Below are 21,067 nucleotides of genomic sequence, written 5' to 3'. Positions count from 1 at the left end.
GTAAAATAATTTAATTACATAGATCAAACCTTCGCCTGTGCTTGTGAACTTATACCACTGACTCAAGAGCTTAAATGGTTAGGTTAGATTAATTTCAGCAAGGGTAAAATAATTTAGTTACATAGATTAAACCTTCGCGCTGCTGGACACCTTGTTAAATGGTTAGCATTAAACCAATTTCAGCAAAGGTACAATAATTTAATTACATAGATCAAACCTTCGCCTGTGCTTGTGGACACCTTGTTGTATTAGTGAGTGTTATGTTTTTTGTGCCCAAATGGCTCATGTCAGAATCACTCTATTACTCAATTTTCTAACTTTATCATAGTCTCAACAGAATATAGGAAAACAAGTAGCATATATTGTCGGACTGCTATAGTTCTAAAATAGATATAATAGTATCATCTATTTTCAATTACAAATAGCGAATTGGATTGCTATCTGCTTTATCTATTGTCGGATTGCTACAATTTTACAATATTGTTTACCTAGGTAACTTTTCTTTTGCAATAACAAGATTTATTGACCATATTATTTCCTAGGCACAACATTGCTGAAAGTGATATATAGTGTTATGGATATGCCAAAGCCAACCGATTATTGGGTACCTTTGGGGGACCTTACAAATACAACAGACAGAGGTGTATAAAGTTTTAAAATATATCTACTATTATATGCTCGTGATAATCCAGTTTGCTAAAACCATGCATTGCATTATTGTCCAATTCGTCAATAATGTTGATAGTAGTACATCCACAATTAAGCCTTTGTTATTTATTTGAGCCTCCAATTCAGTGGCCGGATATCCTAAATTTTTGCAATCTAAGTTTTTGTTTTCATTGTTGCAGTGCAGATCATGAGGCTTTGGAGATGATCCTAATGTGAGTTTACTGAAAAACATATATTTAGTTCCTTGTAATTTATTTTTTTATGGGCATGATGCAGTAGTGTAATTTAGAGCAACAATTTAGATAGAAAGTGATGATGTAATAGTATGGTTGCAAATTAATTAATCTTGATTTTTTCATCTCTACTACAATTGGCCATTTCAAATAATTTTAGGTCCACCAAAAAAAAAGGTACCCTGCTGAGGAGTCTAACCATTATGTACCCAGAAAATTGTACACAGAAATTTCTCTCTATTGAAATCAAGAGCTCATAAAAGAACTACATCAGATCAAAGGGCCAAGAGACAAAGTTTGATGGAGGCTTCTCACCCTCCTCACGCCCACGCCCTCCCTCTCCCGTGCCCTCCTGCTCTTACGAACGACGCCGCAGGTTCGAACTCGCCAAAAAATCACCTTGGTGACCGCCGACGGCGATCGATCCTGATAGCACAGGTCCGTACGCACACGATTTCTCTGGACTGCCGGAACGCACCAACGCTGCGGCGGGGTTGTATGCGAAGGCGTGCCTGGAGGTGGCGCGGCAGTGCGGGCTCAGGGCCATCGACATCTGGTGTAGGATGCAGAGGTTCCCTGGCTGGGAGAAGTCGTTCCTCAGGTACGCACTCTGTCCTGCTGGGCGGCTGCAGACTCCAACGGAAATTTGCCGTTTCTTGCGTGCTTTGTGAAGGGACGGGCTGGACCTGACGCTGCACGGCAACCGAGTGCTGTTCGAGGAGGTGGTGTTGGCGCTCAAGGACGCCAACCTCAGCCTCTAGAGGCGCTGCTCGCCGACCTGCCGCTCTTCGGCGACATTGACCCCGACAACCCGGCCAAGTCATTCGAGGACCACGAGTGAAGGGCCATGCATCATGGCAAGACGACTACGACGACGGCTTCAAGTCTGGGAACTCTCTAATGTTTGTTTTAATTAAAAAAAAGGAACTCTGCGTCCTTCTGTCCATGGAATGTTCAGGAATCAAGATGGATATTTTTTTTTAAAATGGAAGCATAATTCATGCAGTAGTGTCTTAGTAGTTTGTTGTATAAGTTTGTTTCAGGTCTATTCTTCTACCCAAAATTTTCAATAAAGTTTTTTAGTATATTACTCAGACTTTTTATATAGTCAAACCAACTTTTGTGCACCTAACAAAAAATATGAAGATACTTGCTTAGAAAACTATTTCTAAAAGCAATCAGTTTTTTTTGTACTCGTTAATATATCAGGACTTGCTCATATCTTCAGGAAGATATAAGTAACTTTAGGTTCAAACTACCTGTGATCTTATATAACTCCACGTCACGTTAAATGAAGCAAGAGAGCTACCAAATAATGGGCAACAAAATGAGACTCCTAAAAAATCTGGATGATGATGATGTCATGATGTTCAATGATGTGGATATTTTAATGTTGGGTTCAATAGAGTGGACACGTAAAATAAAGTAGAGAAGCAGAAAAAACCTATTGTTGGCGATTTACGTAAACATTCAATTCATAGTAAATGTTGAATCTTTAGAGTAAGTCATTCTAAATAAATTGTTTTGTTCTAATATAGAATATTTTCATTGCCCGTTCTAGAATTGCTACAATAAGTAATTTGTTCCCTACCCACGTTTTTTAGTACAGAATGGGTCCCAAGTACACGATCTCCCTATTTCTTTAAGTCCCACAAAAATTAGAAATATTGTAGATGAAAATATAGAGATGGACCATGATTGCTTTAATATGGCTATTCGGATGGCCATGTGGAACCAATCTATCATATTGAACAAACAAAACTATCACTTCATGGACCTCAAGTTTGTTGTAAGTTCATATTTATAACTCTTATATTTTATAATTCATCAAATAATTACAATATTCGAGATGCAATATACAACCACCTATATTCCATACACTACATAGTTGGGAATTAATAACTTAACTCATTATCTATCATGCACCGCTATCAACTTCACTAAGGATGAAATTCTTGGCCGACATTTTAACGAGCCATGCAAATGAATGTTTTGACCTCCTTGAAGATCTCCAATACATGATTAAAGAGTTAGGTAGAATGTACCTTAGATGATTAATACGGGAAATAACTTTACTATGCCTTCTTATGTGCAAAAGGGTGACCGAATTGTATACATGCTCAAATACTGTGTAAAAGTTAAACTATGTAAAAGAAATATTAATTGTTTTTATGAGCATTTTTAAAATAAAACCGTAGCGTTAGCACGGGTATTATACTAGTGATACTCTAAAGACAAGGGCAAGTATGTATTTATAGTAAGCATGTTAAGCAGTAGAGGATAAACTTGCTTTATTTGGTATTTCAGGAAAGGTCTTCTCCTTCTTTCTTTTTTTTTTGCGAAAAAGGAAAGGTCTTCTCCTTATTGGCGTACTTGTGCTTCTCTATCTCTTGCTAAACTTGGAGACAATTGTTAAGCCTCTCACCATGGATGAATTTGCATGTGTTACCCGTGGAATCTAAATGATGAGAGGCTAGCGCGCTTAGTGGTAGGTCCGAGTGCATGATTTGTTATCCCGGCTAGTGGTCACTTGCGTCTGTGTCAGTCCGAGTGCATGAGTCCTTCTTGGCGATGTGGCACTCCGACTCCGAATTGGGTACCGGCGACTTGATAGATGCATCGATCGGATTCGACTTCGTGCTTTAAACGAGACCTAGACGAATTCTATCTAGGAGAAGACGATTCAGTAGCTGATCGTAGGCATATATAGAGTGCAATTGCCGAGCACATTGAAGAGCCAAACTGAGAAGAGGTGTGCGCAGTGACCTTCTTCCCCACCCGCTGGCCGGCCTACTCATCAACTACCCACGACAGTGGCAGAACTAACGATTTTAATCAAGGGAACCAAACAAATAGTATGATATTTTTACTGTAATAAAATATACATAATTATATGTTTAAAGAATTTTTTTTAAAAAATTACAGTATTTCTTATCAAAATCATCATATTTTAATAAATAAAATAGGTGAAATTGATATTTTTATGCTATAAATAGCAATATCTATATAGATATTTAAATGAATCATTTAGCTTGGGGGCACTGCCCCTGCTAGCCCCCCTAGTTCCCCCACTACCACGAGCTGTGTTTTCGTGATCTCTTCCGCTGCCCCTCCATGGATTTCACTACAACAACATCGTCCTCCTCGCCAACGGCTTGCTCTCAACGCAGCCACCGGGTGGTGGGCGCCCTTGCGGAAACTCCCACTTCCCTGCATGGGGAGGATGAAGCCCTAATGCAAGAATGACATGCGCCTTGTATTTGATCCTGTCGTGTCGCCACATTGTGAAGTGTTGATGATCCCTCGTGTTTCGGATTCAAAATTGACATGCAAGAATGACATTATTGGAAACGTAATGACCACCGTCGCCATTCATAATAAACGTCTTCTCGACGATAACCGGGCAGTGGACAGAGAGAGTACTTACCCATAAAGACGAGGCTATATATAGGAAATGTCGTTGAAATGCAATTGGACAAACAATCGAACCATCATCATCCCATTGCATATTGGCGGGGCGCACTCTAGATCGGAGCGTCGGCATTTGCCAATATTATACGAGACGAGTGAGTATTTGAATGAATCAATGAAGCTGTATATATACAGTTCTAGAGAGACCATGCACGGGCCTCTTCACGCAGTAACAAGGCCCAAGCCAAATTACACCTAGGGTCCTTAAACTTTTAGAATATTCTTATTTGGGTTCTCAAACTAAAAAATCTCCCATCTGAGTCCTTAATCTACCGTCATCACACACTAGCAGTCTAAAACCCGTCACGCCGCTGCCAGCATCTGACATGGCCATGCTACGGTGCAGCAGGACGCTGAGGCCAAGCCAATTTATCAAACAAATCCAGTCCCCTTTCTCTTTCTCACTCCCAAGTCCGTCCTCCACCACTGGCATGCTCTCCGATTGTTGTCGGTGCACGCCTCGCCACGACCACGCCATAAGTGTCGTGTAGAGGTGGAGGCCGTTGGGGTTAGGCTCCCAACAGCCTGGCCATGCATCACGAGGTGAGGGAGCATGCAGCCAGTGGTAGTAGATGCATCAGGCACCACGACAGCGGCCATGGCGGAGGCGCACAGCAATGAACGCGCCATGACAACACAAGGCTTAGCTCAGCATGAGAACCGGCCAAGTTGCAAAGGGGTCACCTCCCGCATGGTGTATCCTACCTGCAGCAAGTTCGAGGTGGGTGGAGCAGAGCTGGACACGGCGGCATGCCTAGTAGTGATGGAAACCGGCGGCAAGGACCCTGTTCCCAGCATGACGACAAAGCTCCCTGGAACCTATGCGAGATCAAGATGGAGGACATCGGGGTGGACCTAGAACCGGCAAAGTGGTGTTGATTTAGTGAGGCAGAGAGCCGGGCCGCACACAGAGCTCGAGCAACGACAATGGTGGTCAGCGGTGCAAAATCCGTCAAATTGAGCAATTACCTTGGTCGGTCTTGCAAGCATCTGGCACAGGGGCGCTACTAGGGAGGTGAGGGAGACATGGCTATGAGGAATCGAAGAAGGATGCAATAGGGCGAACGAATTTTTGGATGGGGCGGCTCTTGCGATGGCAGTTGCGATGGTGCGTGCGAACGGTTGGTGTTGCCGCTGCGAGCGCACGAGTAGGCGCCACCGCTGTCACTGTGGCCACACAGACACGTGAGTGCCATGCAACCCACTGTCAGGGAGCAGTGCATGTCACCATGCTTGTCTCCAGCCACTTGTCGTCACTGACCTAGCCACGCAGCCACGCGTTGTGGCCGCGAGTGCGCCTTGCACCCTTGTGCTTGCATGGAGGACTGTCGGCCACCCTTGTGCCTGGCAGTCGTTGCTGCCGCCATCGCCCGTATGCCACCAGTGCCCATGCAGTCTTGCCCTTGCAAGCCACCTCAAGACGAACCCAGGATGCTCCATCCTTCCCCATGGCCACACGCACTTGAGATGATTATCATGTTTATCTTATGGCTATGAACTCTTATTTATCTTTAGTCACTTATTATTCATATTCATATATTTATCTTATGTGACACTTACCTTGTATGAGAGATAGATAAAGACATGGTTAAGGTCTCCATGACTACATGCAGTGCTCATTGCTCATTATCCAATGCAAGTCCCTACCTAGTGGTAAAAATATAAATAACGATACCTAGAATACTCGTGGTTAAAATGCTACATCGGTATTATCTGTGCGCTTGTGGATCCTTTATTTATTTATTCCTAGAAAAGTATATAGATTTAATACCAGCACTTCTACATCATATTAAGCATGACAACCTATCTTAAGTGATGTTAAGTAAATTTGATGCCATTGTTAGGGATAGGTTTAAGAGTCTATTTTTAGTAGTTGCGTTAAGAAGTGTCAACAGCAGGCTATTTCTATCTTCACTTTTGTCCACCAATATATGTCTTTCAGGTCCTGATACATCTTGTTGCTTTCTAGATAAATGGAATATCTGGTTATATGTGCTTCATCAAGGATCTGATGTAACTCAGGCACCTTTAGAACTACTAACCGATCTTTGAACCATATCACACCTGCGTTGTCCACCTTAAAGTCCGTTGGTTCCTTACTAGCGATCTTACTCTTGAGGTAACTCATGCCTTTATCTTCTTTTTATGCAGCGATGATTTGATCTTTAAGGTTGGATTCTATCTTTGGGCCTTGTTTAGTTACCAAAAATTTTCAAGATTCTCTGTCACATCGAATCTTTATACACATGCATGAAGCATTAAATATAGATAAAAATAAAAACTAATTGTACAGTTTATCTGTAATTTGCGAGACGAATCTTTTGAGCCTAGTTACTCCATAATTGGATAATAATTGTCACAAACAAACGAAAGTGCTACAGCAGCCAAAGCCAAAAATTTTCGCGAACTGAACAAGGCCTAGATTGGCCAAGCTTCCCTATTGAACAATTTCTATTCCCAGCCTCTCAAGTTCATGACATAGGGTTACATCTCTGGGTTTCACTATCAAACAATTACAATGAGCTTTATGACTGAGGGCATCTGCTACCACATTAGCTTTGCCCGGATGGTAAGTACTTCAAGATCATAGTCTTTGATTAATTCTAGCCATCTTCTTTGGTGCATATTGAGTTCCACTTGGTTGAAGATGTATTTCAAACTTTTATGATCTGTATAAATGTGACAAGTATTGCCTAGCAGATAGTGATGTCAAATTTTCAAGGCATGCACCACTGCTACGAGCTTTAGATCATGGCTTGGGACCGTTGGGTAATGCTCTTCATGAGGCTTAAGTTGCCGAGAGGCATAAGCAATTACTCAACCTTCTTGCATTAGCACACAGCCTCCCCACTCCTAATGCGTCACAATACATATCAAAAGGTTTTTTAATATCTGGCTGGGCTAGTACGGAAGCGGTAGTCAACAATTTCTTCAAGGTTTGGAAAGCTTGCTCACATTTCGGTGACCAAACAAATTTGGCATGATTTTTGAGCAAAGCTGTAATTGGCTTAGCTACTCTAGAAAAATATAGGATAAATCGGAGGTAATACCCCGCCATCCCCAAGAAACCACGAATTTCATGTACACTAGTAGGAGGCTTCCGATTTAGGACATCCTCTACTTTGCCTGGGTCTATAGCAACTCCTTCAGCTGATAACACATGACCCAAGAAGTGTACCTTATCTAGCTAGAATTCACACTTGCTGAACTTGGCATATAACTGGTGTTCTCTTAGGCGAGTTAACACAATCTTCAAGTGTTCAACATGCTCTTTTTGTTTTTTGAGTATATCAAGATATCATCAATGAAGACAACCATGAATTTATCCAATTCTAGCATGAAAACTGAATTCATTAGGTACATGAAATGAGCTGGTGCATTGGTTAACCCAAAGACATCACTAGATACTCATATAACCCGTTTCGGGTTGTGAAAGCCGTTTTCAGGATATCTTCAGGCTTATCATTATTGATGGTATCCTGACCTCAAATCAATCTTTGAAAATACTTTATCCCTAGCTAATTGGTCGAACAACAAGTCAATATGGGGCAAGGGGTATTTATTTTTGATCATCACCTCATTTAAGGGACAATAGTCAACGCATAGCCTTAATATCCAATTCTACAAATAAGGCTAGACAACCCCGTGGAGAAGAACTAGGTCAAATAAAACCCTTTTCGAGCAGTTGGGCCACCAGATCCTTATCCAACCTAGGGGTGGAGAAGAAGACACCACTCTCTAGTCAAGTGACGCAGAGAGTATAGGAAAGATGTCCATAACTATGGACATGACTATGCGTATGGATCAATCAACTTTTAAGAGTGCATACACCTTAGATCACACCATCATCGGTGGCAGCCTAGGCTGATTCTAGGTTGCTATCTAGCTAGTATAATACCATACTACTGGCAAGCTAAGATTGTGAAACATAGTATTGGGCCTCTTGATGGTCCCTATGGGTCTCAAAGGTTTAGATGAAACACTCTTATGTCCCTACAGTATCACCTACAACTAGGTGGCAATGGTACCACCCTAGGTAGATCATATGAACAAGTGAGAGTAGCGTATAAGAAGGTTCCTATAGATTGGTTCTCCAAACTCAGTCCTTAGAAGGACCATACGAGCCATCTCCACAGGTGGGAAGCTCAACTTCCTGTACCCTCAATGGCACCACCTTCGTAGGGGCTCGCCCCACGAGGAAACTTAGGAACTACTTAGCTCACATGTACCTGCCATAAGTATGATCATAAAGAGGCTCAGGTCACTCTCCTAGCAAGATTTATCCAAGGACTCATCGTACTACCATGTCTGGTCGACTCAATCCTCACCACACACCCTAAGACACATGCTAAAAATCTCTCATCTGTAGTATAAACCATATAGCAGTGGTACCAAGTGCCTAATCCACACACAAGTTTGTCCACCCTATGCATCACATCACCAGATATTACACATAGTGGTAGAAGTAAATAACAAGTGTATGTAAAGAAGGTGTATATCCTATTAGTGGGTATGTAGGAGTAGGGTTGCGAAAAGGTATAGGCTCAAGCAATTTCTACCATGCATCATATCACAAATATCATACCATAAAGTAAAGCACTAGCATTCTACTGCATGCCTAATGGGATTCTCTCTCTCTCTCTTTTGGATCATTTTGAAATATTGGAGATTCAAAATTGAGCTAGGGTTCTTCCTTTCTCCCCTCTCTCTCTAAGATTTGGTGCTTTATCTTCATGATTGTGAGTGATTGAGATCCCTAAGGTGTGATTTTGTGAGAGTTGGAAGAACAACATCCCACATCCTCCCTGTTTGTAAGCATGGTGCTCATTCATGTGAGGGATTGGAATTTTAGTGTGTGCATTTGAGAGTTGCATTTGGTGGCACCAGAAAATCTTTGTGATTGAAGATTTCTTGTTATTCTTGGTCATTGTCATCACCTAGCTAGCTTGGTGAATTTGGTCTATGTTGTGAAGCCTGTGTGAAGTTGTGCGTAGCTCTAGAGCAAGATTTGTGAGGGTGTGTTGTGCTCACCACGAGGGAATTACACAGAGCAACTCTAGTAGAGTGAGGTGCTAAGAGCACCAAGGGGTTCGGTCAGATTCAAGTGCTAGAACTCTTGTGTGAGCACTCCCTTTGGTGGAGAGAGTGAGCTTGTGTGCTGACTACTAGCAAGAGGATTAGTGGCAACCTTGGGCTTGCTTTAACAATGATTAAGTGGATGGAAAACCACCAAATCTCAAAATAAAAATCATCGTGTCATCATCTTCCTATTGGTTTGCAATTCCCTATCACAAGTTTGTAATTACTTGTTCATATACTATGATTGTGTTGTTGCTCTTGTGCTTGCTTGGCTTGTGTAGCTAAGTTATTGTAGCTCTCTAGTTTAGCTTACGTAGCTTTGTTAGTTGAGTAGTGCTAGTGTTGGTTATGCTTAGTGTGCTTTGCTCACTAGCATGTGTAGCAGCTCTTAGTGTGCTTAGTTGACTAGTTACATAGGTTTATGTTACCTTGCTAACAAGACTTATCTAGATGAGCTCCTACTATCTCTGACACCTTAGACATAACTTGTTTAGATTCTTTTGTAAGGTGCTTACAAAATAGATAAAGGGGTCTAGTCTTGGCTACAGACTGTTTAGTTTAATTCCACATTTATACTAGTGAAAGCCCAAGTTTGGTTTTGGTTAATTAATAAAACCCAAAGTACTAACCTCTATACTAAGTGTGTAGATTAGATGAGATTGGTACATGCCAAGTGGTGGAACCTAAAGAATCATGGTGATGGTGGTGTTGACCACAAGGTGATCAAGTGCTCAACTTGGAAAGAAGAAAGAGAAACAAAATCCTTTGGAGATCAAGAAAAAGGTATAAATAGGATTTTGGTTTTGGTGATCAAGACACCATAGAGGGTATGATCACACTTAGGATAGATAATCATACTATAAAGAGGGGAATTTCTTGGCTAAGCGGTCTATCGAGTGCTACTAGGTGTTCTTAATCATGTGCATGTATTAAGAACCTAGTGTGCTAACTTAGCCCTTGAAAATATTTATGAAAATATGCTAACACACGTGCACAAGGTGGTACACTTGATGTCGACAAAAGCTAGTCGACAGTCTACCTTGGGGTATACCCATGGTAGTAGTTTATCGGCAGACAGGTGCGCAAGCTACGAACTTGATGGTGACGCAAGACACAAACAAGGTTTTATCCAGGTTCGGTCGCCGTGTGGGCGTAATACCTACGTCTTGCGTCTGATTGTATTGTTGTGGATTGTGTTGAGTTGAGATGAGATGTCCTAGGGGGTCCCTTACCTCTCTTTATATAGTCCAGAGGGCAGGGTTACAAATGTGGAAACTAATCCTAGTCGGTTACAATTGCCATAGATAACACGATATCAATTCCTATTCTAAACGACTAGAATCTGGCTTGATCTCCACATCTTGTTTCCTTGCGTGAGACCCCGAGCAGTTGGATCAAGCCTCGAACTATTTCATGATGGGCCAAGCCTCCTGGCCCAAGTCTAGCCGTAAGGGTATAGGGGTTTATACCCCCACAGCTAGTCCCCGAGCTCCATGTATTATGATGTAACACGCCGTCTTGAGCTTCTTCGACCAGCAAAACTTGACATCTTTGACAACCAGAAAAGTCGCTTAAACAATTGGAACAGTACTTTGACCAATCTTGAAAACTAGTTGACCAGCATCAACATCGAAGAAGCCGATTGTTCGAAGAATACATGGTGCTCTTGAGAAAAAATATTTCTTTCCTGACGAAGTGTGCCCACTTTACTTTTCTGCAAAGTAAAGTCCGCGAAAAGCAAGCAAGTTCACCGCAAGGTGAAGTGTGCCCACTTAGTCCCCAAGCCTGGTAGTAGGTGACGTAGGCACGTTTTGCCAGGGTCTAAAAAAGAAAATCATCTTAAAATTTCTGATACTAACATGCATCGCTAGATGCATCGTACCAATGTAGTCCCCGAGCTTGCTGGAAGGCGAAGTATGAGCCTTGTAGCAAGGTCAAAATGATTAAAATTATCCAATTAGCCGTTATGCAACTGGATCTTCCAAGCCCAGGACGCTCACACTTATTTGCGACTGAATGGAAACGGCGAATCGGCCAGTCCCCGAGCATGTCGTACTTGGTGGTCGGTACATTCCTCAGACTGTCTAAAAATCGGACTAGTCGAATGGGCAAACTGGTCGACCAGTCCCCAAGCATATCGTGCTCGGTGGTCGGTACAGTCCCTAAATTGTCGATTGGGCGAACTGGTTGGCCAGTCCCCGAGTATATCGTGCTCGGTAGTCGGTATAGTCCCCAGATTGTCAATTGGGCGAACTAGTCGGCCAGTCCCCGAGTATATCGTGCTCGGTGGTCGGTACAGTCCCCGGATTGTCGATTGGGCGAACTGGTCGGCCAGTCCCCGAGCATATCATGTTTATCTAGTTTGATCGTGCTTATCTTTGAAAAAATTGTATCACCATATTAATGTGCAATGTGACAGAGCGTACTGCCATATTGTCAGTCTGTTGCATAAAAAGGAGCACCAGCTAACTGTACAGCCGCTCTTCGCGCGGACCAAGAAAAGGAAACCATCAATCATTTGTAAAGGCCACCAAATTAACTGTGATAATTCTTGAAAACTGAAACGCCAGCTGCCGCAAGATCCGCCCACTTCCCCAAAATGCGGGAAGTGTGAAAGGTGGGTTTGCTGTTATAAAGGGCTCGATGTTGTGTCAATATTTTTTACCCAGCAGCTGCATAGCATCCTCTTGCCTTTCCCACTACTGCCTCTTGCCTTTGCCATCCTCAGCATCCTCAACGCCCAGTTTAGAGCTCGTTCTGCTGCGACAATGGCGAAGGGCGACTCGAAGAAAAGGGCCGAGATGATGGCCAAAGAGTGGAAGAAGTCTCGGAGCACCATGAGGTCCCTCAACGACCTCGTTAGAATGGGGCTCCTGCACAACCAGGAGCTCGGCGGCTGGAGGGCACCAGAGGGAGAGAGTTACCCCGACCCCTGCGCCGGTGAGATTGTAGTCTTTGAGAATTACTTCAAAAGGGGATTTGGGGTTCCCGTTCATCCGTTTCTTCAAGGTCTTCTCCTTTACTATGAGATCGGGATTTGCAATCTGCACCCGAACTCTATTCTTCTTATCTCTACCTTCATCCATTTGTGCAAGGCCTATGTTGGAATAGAGCCGCATTTCGATCTCTTCCGCTATCTATTCTGCTTGAGGAAGATGGGAGCAGTTGGAGGCTCCAAGATTGCAGGCAGAGTATACCTCAATCTTCGCGACGGGATGAAGAACCGTTACCTCAGCTGCCCATGGAACACCTCCCTCACCGAGTGGTACAAGAGGTGGTTCTACATCAGAGAGGAGCCGGGCAGCGCCACGTTCTGCGACGTCGGCTACGTTCCTGAGAAGAGGGTTAGCTGGACAGATCGTCCAGAGTATACTGGTCAATTGTCAGAGCTGATGAGCCTGATCGACTGGTCCCGCCTGGACGGACCAGGAGTGGTCGGGAATTTCCTCGCCCGACGAGTGATGCCTTGCCAGAGGAGGGTGCACTCGGCGTACGAGTACACGGGGAGCCAAGACCCGACCAGGATGCACCGAGATGGCTTGGAAAAATCGGAGATCCAGCGGTTGATGAACGAGTTATTCAACCTGGCTGACAATAACTTCGTTCGAAGTGATGACCGGATGCATGCCTTCAAGCTAGGCTGACCAGCTCCTAAGGTAAATGAACACCTTGGTTTGTTTGTATTGCTATTTGAGTACTATAACTTGTTGACTGATGACTTGTCGCTTTTGTATCGCATATAGGCGATATTGACTGGTGCTCGGTGTATGTGTCGCTGGCACCCGGTATGGACCATCCTGCTGGGGTAGACCCACCGGCAGACAATGCTGCTCGGTGTCCCCAATACACCAGTAGCGACGAGGACCAGAGCCGTCCAGCACCGACCACGGATGATAGAGTGGCCGGGAAGAGGCCCATGGCTGTGGAGCCATCCCCATGGAAGCAGTTCCAACGGGGACGGCTCCAGACCCTTTGATGGGCCAAGGCTCGACTAGCCATGCCCCCAAGCGTCGTCGGCTTGTTAGGATTGTCGACGACGACAATGAAGAGGACGAGGCGGCTCCATCCTTGGTCCGGAGACCGCACAGCCGCCCTGACGTCGCGCCGATCGACACTGGTCGGGTAACCAGTGATCCGCCTGCCGCGCACGTCGAGCCGATGCGTCTTGGAGGAGTAGAAGCGGCAGCGGCGGCTGGGAGGACCAGGAGAAGGTTCTTCGCAGCGACGCACCAGAGCTCCGACCTGTAAGTTCTAAAACATGTCTTCTGCTCTCTCTTTTTTTTTAATTTGCATTAACTCCTCTTTGTTAGTGCAGCCTCGGATTTGATCCGAGCAACGTTGCCGGCTTGAGGACAACCGAGCCGGCAGTTGCCGACAAGGATGCCGCCGAGCAGACCGACCGCGAGCAACCCGTGGAGCTGCCCGCGGTTGTGCCCGTGGCGGAAACCGTCGAGGAGAACCCGGCTGAAGATAAGGTCGGGGCGAGGACCCCGACAAGGGGTGATGAGACAGCGGGGACACCTCCGCCGAGCAGCGTTGCGGAGGAGGTAGACAAGGTCCCGACCCCCCCTCCTACTGAAGAAGAGAGGGCCACAACTCTAGTCCCGGCGGAGGCTTCCATGCCGGAGGGCTCCCCTAGCCGAGGTAAGGGTCCAATGATACCCGTTACCGTGGCTTGTGGTAGCGGGGAGGGCGCGGAGGCCCAAGCGGCCTCTGATGATGAAGTGGAGGAGATCCAGGGGCGTCCCCACGATGGTCGCCAACACGTTTACGTGTGGCGCTAGCGTGGGGACCACTAGGCCGGCCACGAGGAGCTCGCCGAGACTGAGGAGACGGCGAGAGTAGAGCGCGCTGCTAAGCGGCTCGTTGATGAAGTTAAGGTGAGTGGTCTTGTATTCTTCCAGAGTATGTATATACTGTTGCTTGTTCACTGTGTAATATGTGTATTTCTTGCAGGGTGTAATAAAAACGGCGAAGTACCAAAAAAGGTGCTTCGACCAAATTGAAGGTGTGGTCGCCGAGAACAAGGCCTTGACTGCAGAGGTGGACCGCCTTCGGTTGGAGGCCGAAAGGGAGGCGGCCAAGAAGGCGGCTCGAGAGGAGCGTCTCCTGGACCTGAATCGGTGACTACCCGACAAGGACCATGAGAAGAGGGGTAAGTCAAGTGGTCCGAGCAGTTGCAATTAACCGCGTGGTCGGTTTTGATGACAAACAATTGTTGCTTCAGGTCTGGAGGAGGAGATCGAGCGTCTCCGAAAGGAGAGGGACCAGCTCGACCAGGATCGTGCCGGTGCGCTGGAGACCGGGCGCAAAGTTAGCGAGGAGCTGAAGAACAAGAATCGAGAGTTGGCTGGTAAGAGCCGTTTCGTCCTTTTTGACCACGCAGTTTTCTTGTCCTCTTTTTTTATACTGCCGTAGCATGTTGCTGACTGTTTGCTTCGTTTTTCTTGAAGACTTTATCGTAGTGCTTAAAGTCAACACTAAGAAGCACCTCGACGAGCTGGTCATGGAACGAGACTCCTGGAAGATGAACTGCATCAAGATCTGGAAAGGAGTTGCCCCAGTACTTGACCTGATTAGTCCCGAACTCCCCGAGGACCAGCCCCACGCACCGAAACTGACCCCGGTCGAGAAGGCACACCAAGCGTGGGGCTAGCTTCAGCAGTTTGTCAAGGATGTTGGGGAGTTTGCCAGAGCGCATGTCCTCAGCATGGTACGCGCCCACTACCCCCTGGTCGATCTGTCCCGGCTAGAGAGGGGATATCCAAAGGAGGTTGGTCCGAGGGAGGCAGATGACCTTCGCGTCAGTCTGCTCGACCTATCGTCGACGGTGATCGGCGATATAAACCTCTGTGGGACGTCAACCCCCCCGATCAGCCAGGATCAGATAGGTCGGCCAAGGAGTTGTCGGGGGCGTCGATTGTAGGAGATGGGCGGTCGACGCCTGCGGTCTCGACCAACCAGGCGCCGGTGGCCCCGACCCCTTTAGTGGGACAAGTCAGTCGTGCGAGTGATCAGCCCGAGCAGTAGGTTTATAGAGTAGTCTGTAGGAATAGACTAGAAGCCGCCCAAAGGGGTGTTTATTGTAAACTTTGTATATAAAGTCTAAATTTTGAGAACCATGGTTTTTGAGCGCTGTGAATAAATTTGCTTGAGTGATGTATTACTGAATCATGTTGACTACCCTTGAGGAGCTTGTCAAGGAAAGTTATTGGAGCACTTATCGAGTATTCTGCATATGTAAAAGTATACAACAAAAAAGGCAAACTTTATTATTATTCATCAAAAAAGATTTACAAGTAAAATGTACTGAAACTTTAGGGATAGAAGCATCGTAGTTTGTCTATGTGCTAGGAGTTGGGCAAGCGTCTTCCATCTGGGTACGCCAGTCTATAAGATGTAGGGTGTGTAACTTCGGCGACCACAAAAGGTCCCTCCTAGGGTGTAGACAACTTGTGCATTCCCTCCTGGCTTGTTTTCCATTTGAGTACCAGATCACCGACCACGAAGGAGCGGTCTTTGACGTTCTTATTGTGGTATCGTCTAATGGCTTCGAGATACTTTGTTGTTCGAAGGCAGGAAGTCAGTCGTCTTTCTTCTGTGCAGTTGATTTCGAGTTCTCTGGTGAGGTCTGCTGAAGACTGGTCGAAATGTTCGACTCTTGGAGATCCAAAAGCTACGTCCAAGGGGAGCACTGCCTCGGCCCCATAAACCAGAAAATAGGGGGATGCACCCGTGTTCCGACTAGGCTGTGTTCGAAGACCCCAGACCATAGCCGGTAACTCTTTCATCCACCGCCCTGGTGCCCTGTCGTTTTCCGTGTACAGCCTTTTCTTTAAAGCGTCAATGATCATTCCATTTGCTCGCTCGACTTGACCGTTAGCTCGCGGATGGGCTACCGACACATACTTTATGACTATGCCTCTGTCATCATAGAAGTCTCAGAATGTAGTGCCGGTAAACTGAGTGCCCAGGTCAGTGATTATGTTGTTGGGAACCCCGAATCTATGTATGATTTGATTGAGGAATTCCACAGCCTTCTCGGAAGTCGCTTTGACCAGTAGCATGTACTCGATCCACTTCGAGAACTTGTCGATTAGCACGAACACAAATTGGAAGTTGCCGGGAGCCAGTTTGAATGGCCCGATCATGTCAAGGCCCCAACAGGCAAATGGCCAAGACGACGGAATCATCTGGATCTCGTGAGTAGGTACGTGGGTCCGTTTGGCGAAGAACTGGCATCCTTCGCAATGCCGGACCAGTTTCTCGGCATCGGCGACTGCGGTTGGCCAGTAAAAACCTGCTCGGAAGGCCTTCCCGACCAGTGTTCTAGAGGCGGCGTGGTTGCCACAGGATCCAGCATGTATGTCATCCAGTAACTTGATGCCATCGTCTTAGGATATGCATTTCAACAAGACTTCTGAGTTTGCGTTCTTACGCATAAGTTTGCCATCGACCAGTATATAATTTTTAGATCGCCGGATAAGGCGCTCATTCTCCGTTTTGTCTTGAAATCCTAAACCGTCCGAGTGATACTTGACAAAAGGAGTGCGCCAGTCATGGCCGCTGGTTGTCGGGGTGGCGTCCCCTACGAGCAGTGTCTCATTGGGTGGCTTGTCGACCAGGTCTATCCCTACGCTTGGCGTGTGAATGTCCTGAACGAAAACACCTTGCGAAATCTGGGCCCGGGATGATCCTATCTTTGACAGCGCATCTGGTGCTTGATTCCTGTCCCGGACCACGTGGATGTATTCTATGCCGTAAAAATTTGATTCCCACCTATGGATTTCTTTGCAGTAGAGGTCCATCTTCTCGTGAGTTGTGTCCCACTCCTTATTTAGCTAGTTGATGACCAGGGCAGAGTCGCCGTAGACGTAAAGGCGTTTGACTCCCAGTTCGACAGCCAATCGGATGTCGTGCAAGCATGCTTCGTATTCGGCGACGTTGTTGGATGTTGGAAAGAGGATCCTAAGGACGTAGCGAAGTTTGTCCTTGTTTGGTGAAACAAAAAGTATTCCGGCACTGGCTCCATTGATGTTTAAGGACCCATCGAAGAACATTGACTAGTGATCGAAGACATCTGGAGGGGGTGGTTCGTTGAGATCCGTCCATTCTGCGATGAAGTCGACCAGGGCTTGACACTTAACGGTAGTGCGACTCTGGAAATCCAAAGAAAATGGGCATAACTCCATTGCCCACTTTATAATTCTACCGTTGGCGTCCTTGTTGCGCAAAATGTCCCCCAACGGAAAACTGGTAGTAACTAAAACCCGATGGCTGTCGAAATAGTGCTTCAGCTTTCTTGAGGTGATTAAGATGACGTAGATTAGCTTTTGTATCTGAGGATACCTGGTCTTGGATTCGTTTAGGACTTCGCTTATGAAATATACTGGCCTCTGGACTTTGTAAACGTTGTCTGGTTCGTCCCGCTCGACCACGAGCACCGTGGAAACGACTAGATCAGTTGCTGTTATATAAAGAAGCAGGTCCTCGTTAGGTTGAGGTGCGGTGAGGACGGGTGGTGAGGTGAGGAAAGTTTTGAGCTAGGTGAACGGAGCGTCGGCCTCTTCCGTCCAGGAGAATTTTTTGATGCTTTTAGAATTCTGAAGAAGGGAAGCCCTTTTTCCCCCAGCCTAGAGATAAACCGGCTGAGAGCAGCCATGCACCCCGTGAGCTTTCGAATGTCTTTGATGTTCTTGGGTGGTCACATATCGAGCACCGCCTTGACTTTTGAGGGGTTCGGCCGTATGCCGTCGCGGCTGACGACGTTACCGAGCAGTAAACCAGAGGGAACCCCAAAGATGCACTTTTTGGGGTTGAGCTTCCACTTGTATTTATTTAGCGCTTTAAAAGTGCGGTCTAAGTTGTCGATCAGGGTGCTCGCGTCCCTGGTTTTGACCACAATGTTGTCGACATAAGCTTCGACGAGGTCATCATGTATCTCGTCGTGGAGGCATTGCTGAATAGCGCGTTGATAGGTGGCTCCGGCGTTTTTGAGTCCGAAGGACATGGTGGTGTAGCAGTACGCGCCGAAGGTAGTGATGAAGGAAGTTTTGATCTGGTCGTCTTCTTTTAGAGAGATCTGGTGGTAACCAGAGTAACAGTCAAGAAAAGAGAGTAGTTCGCATCCAGCCGTTGAATCGACCACCTCGTCGATACGGGGGAGACCAAAAGGATCTTTAGGACAGTGTTTGTTGAGATCAGTATAATCAACGCACATTCTCCATTCATTATTCTTTTTTCTTACAAGAACTGGATTGGCGAGCCAATCGGGGTGATACACTTCTTTAATAAATCCTACTGCTAAAAGCCGTGTAAGCTCTGTCCTAATAGCCTCCTTTTTGTCACGAGCGAACTGACATAGTTTCTGCTTGATAGGTCTTGCAGTCTTCGAGACGTTTAAGGAGTGCTCGATCAGGTTTTGTGGGACGCCGGGCATGTCTGCGGGTTTCCATGCAAAAATGCTTACGTTGTCCCTTAGAAACCTCACGAGCATGTCTTCCTATTTGGCGTCCAGGTTGGCCCTGATGAGAGTTGTCTTCTCTGGGCTGCCATCGACCAGTTGTACTTCCTTGTGCTCTTTGGACTTGGAGCTTTTCCTTGGAGTCTCCTGCTCGGGTAGTTGTAGCTGGTCGGGTGGAACTTGCGTGGCCTGTGCTACAGTTTCTGCCATGCGAATCGAGAGGTCGATTGCCTCGGTGATCTTGAAGCTTTCCTCTTCGCAAGTGTACGCGGTATAGACGTTACCTCTGATGGTTAAGACGCCCTTCGCGGTCGACATCTTGAGGACCAAGTATGAGTAGTGCGGAACTGCCATGAACTTGGTAAGCGAAGGGCGGCCTAGGATTGCGTGGTAAGTCCCGTCGAAGTCGGCAACCACAAAGTTGACGAACTCTGTGCTGAAGTGGTCTGGCGTTCCAAACTGGACGGGCAGCGTTATCTGGCCAAGGGGTACTGAACTTTGATTCGGCAGGACGCCCCAGAACTGAGCATCATACGGTTTCAGCTGCGCCGGAGTTAGCTTGAGAGCAGACAAGTTGTTGCGGAAAAGGATATCGATGGAGCTACCCCCGTCAACGAGCACGCGCTCGAACCTAACGCTGTTGATGCATGGATCCAGGATCAATGGGAAGCGCCCTGGTTTTGGGATGGCGGCCCACTGGTCCTGCCTGTTGAAGGAGATCTCACGGTGCGACCAAGGGAGGAATTTCGGATCTGCGATCAGGTCATCGGTGCTGTCCACATTAAGGCAAGCCCTCTTTAAGAGCTTTCTTTCCCATTTTGACTCGATGGAGACTTTACCTCCAAAGATGGAGTGTACCACGTCGGTGGGACTGACATATTGATGTCGTGGGTCCCTATCATGGTCGTCATCTTCGTCTTCCTGACCGTGTCTGTCCTGTTTCCCGTTTTTCTTAGCGCCCCGTTGTGTGTAGATGCTTTTGAGGACACCGCATTCTTCCATCGTATGGTTGGACTTGGAATGGAGTTGGCATGGTCTTTTCAGCGTCTTGTTATAGTCTTCCTGGTAGTCCCGCCGTCCATTAGGACGCTTGATTGTATTCACCTCGTGATCGTTGTCGCGAGGTCGCTTGCCTCTGAAATCGTCGTGGTTGTCGCGACGCCTGTCCCACCCTTCTCGGTGGTCGCGGTTGTCGCCACGGCGGGGATTTCGGTTATCAAAACGACCACGGCTGTCGTCTCGTCGGGGAGGCTGCTCGGCTCCTCTCACGTCTTCGCGGATGAGCTTTTCTGCGTCGTCGGCATCGGCGTAATTTTTGGTCGTGGCAAGGAGTTCAGCGACCATGGTCAGCCTTTTGCATAGTAGCTTGCTTCTTAAAGCTTCGTGGAAGCGTAGGCCCTTGATGAAGGCCGATATAGCCTCATCGTGAGAAATCTTCGGAATCTTGAGGCGCATATTTGAGAAGCGTCGGGTGTAATCGCGCAAGGGCTCATTCTTCCTGTCCCTTATCCTTTCAAGATCGTATTTGTTTCTAGGCTGCTCGCAGGTAGCAATGATGTTATCAATGAATGCCAGGCGCAATTCTTCCCAAGAATCAAAAGAGTCCTCAGGTAGACCGAGGAGCCATTGGTGGCCGGCTTGATCGAGGACGACTGGGAAGTAGTTTGCCATGACGTGCTCGTCCCCTACAGCTGAACAGACTACGATCTCATAAAGAGTGATCCAGTTCTCCGGATTCTCCTTGCCATCATACTTTTTAAGCTTCTCAAGCTTGAAGTTGCGAGGCCATACGACTTGGCGGAGGTGTGAGGAGAACTGTCTTAGGCCGGGGGGCATGTGCTGCATCGTACTCAATGCGTCACACATTTTCATGTACTGCTCGCTTTGTGATGCGCCTATTGATGCGTTCACGAACATCCTTAGGAGGGATGTTGTGTCGCAGGTCCTGGTCTTGGTTCACTTCCTGACCACGTCCGCGTCTCTGCTCGTGGTAACTGCCGGTGTCCCGGCCACGGTTGTCGCGACGAGTATCCTTCCTGCGATCGTTGGTGGGGGAATGGCTATGACGGCGCCCGTTGGGTCGTGGTGAAGTCCAGTTGCGATGAGTTTGGTCGGAGGAGACCTCCGTGTAGGAGACGGCTTGGACCCTTTT

General features: G+C 46.6%; 1 protein-coding gene and 1 long non-coding RNA gene across 2 annotated transcripts; one reads left to right on the top strand and one right to left on the bottom strand.

The window, feature by feature from the left end:
* Positions 1,203-1,663, top strand: LOC110431161 (GDSL esterase/lipase At5g45920-like). Its single transcript, XM_021449877.1, has 3 exons — positions 1,203-1,278; positions 1,341-1,503; positions 1,576-1,663. Exons 1-3 carry the CDS (start codon positions 1,203-1,205, stop codon positions 1,661-1,663), a joined length of 327 nt encoding a protein of 108 aa, XP_021305552.1.
* Positions 4,445-5,535, bottom strand: LOC110430705. Its single transcript, XR_002448048.1, has 2 exons — positions 5,343-5,535; positions 4,445-5,228 (listed from the first exon to the last, which is right to left on the bottom strand). It is a non-coding gene; the product is annotated as an uncharacterized LOC110430705 (long non-coding RNA).

Source organism: Sorghum bicolor, chromosome 10 (assembly GCF_000003195.3).
Source record: "Sorghum bicolor cultivar BTx623 chromosome 10, Sorghum_bicolor_NCBIv3, whole genome shotgun sequence".
Lineage (NCBI taxonomy): Eukaryota > Viridiplantae > Streptophyta > Magnoliopsida > Poales > Poaceae > Sorghum > Sorghum bicolor.
The sequence above is the reverse complement of the archived record's forward strand: the minus strand, read 5'-3'. Positions and strand labels throughout refer to the sequence as shown.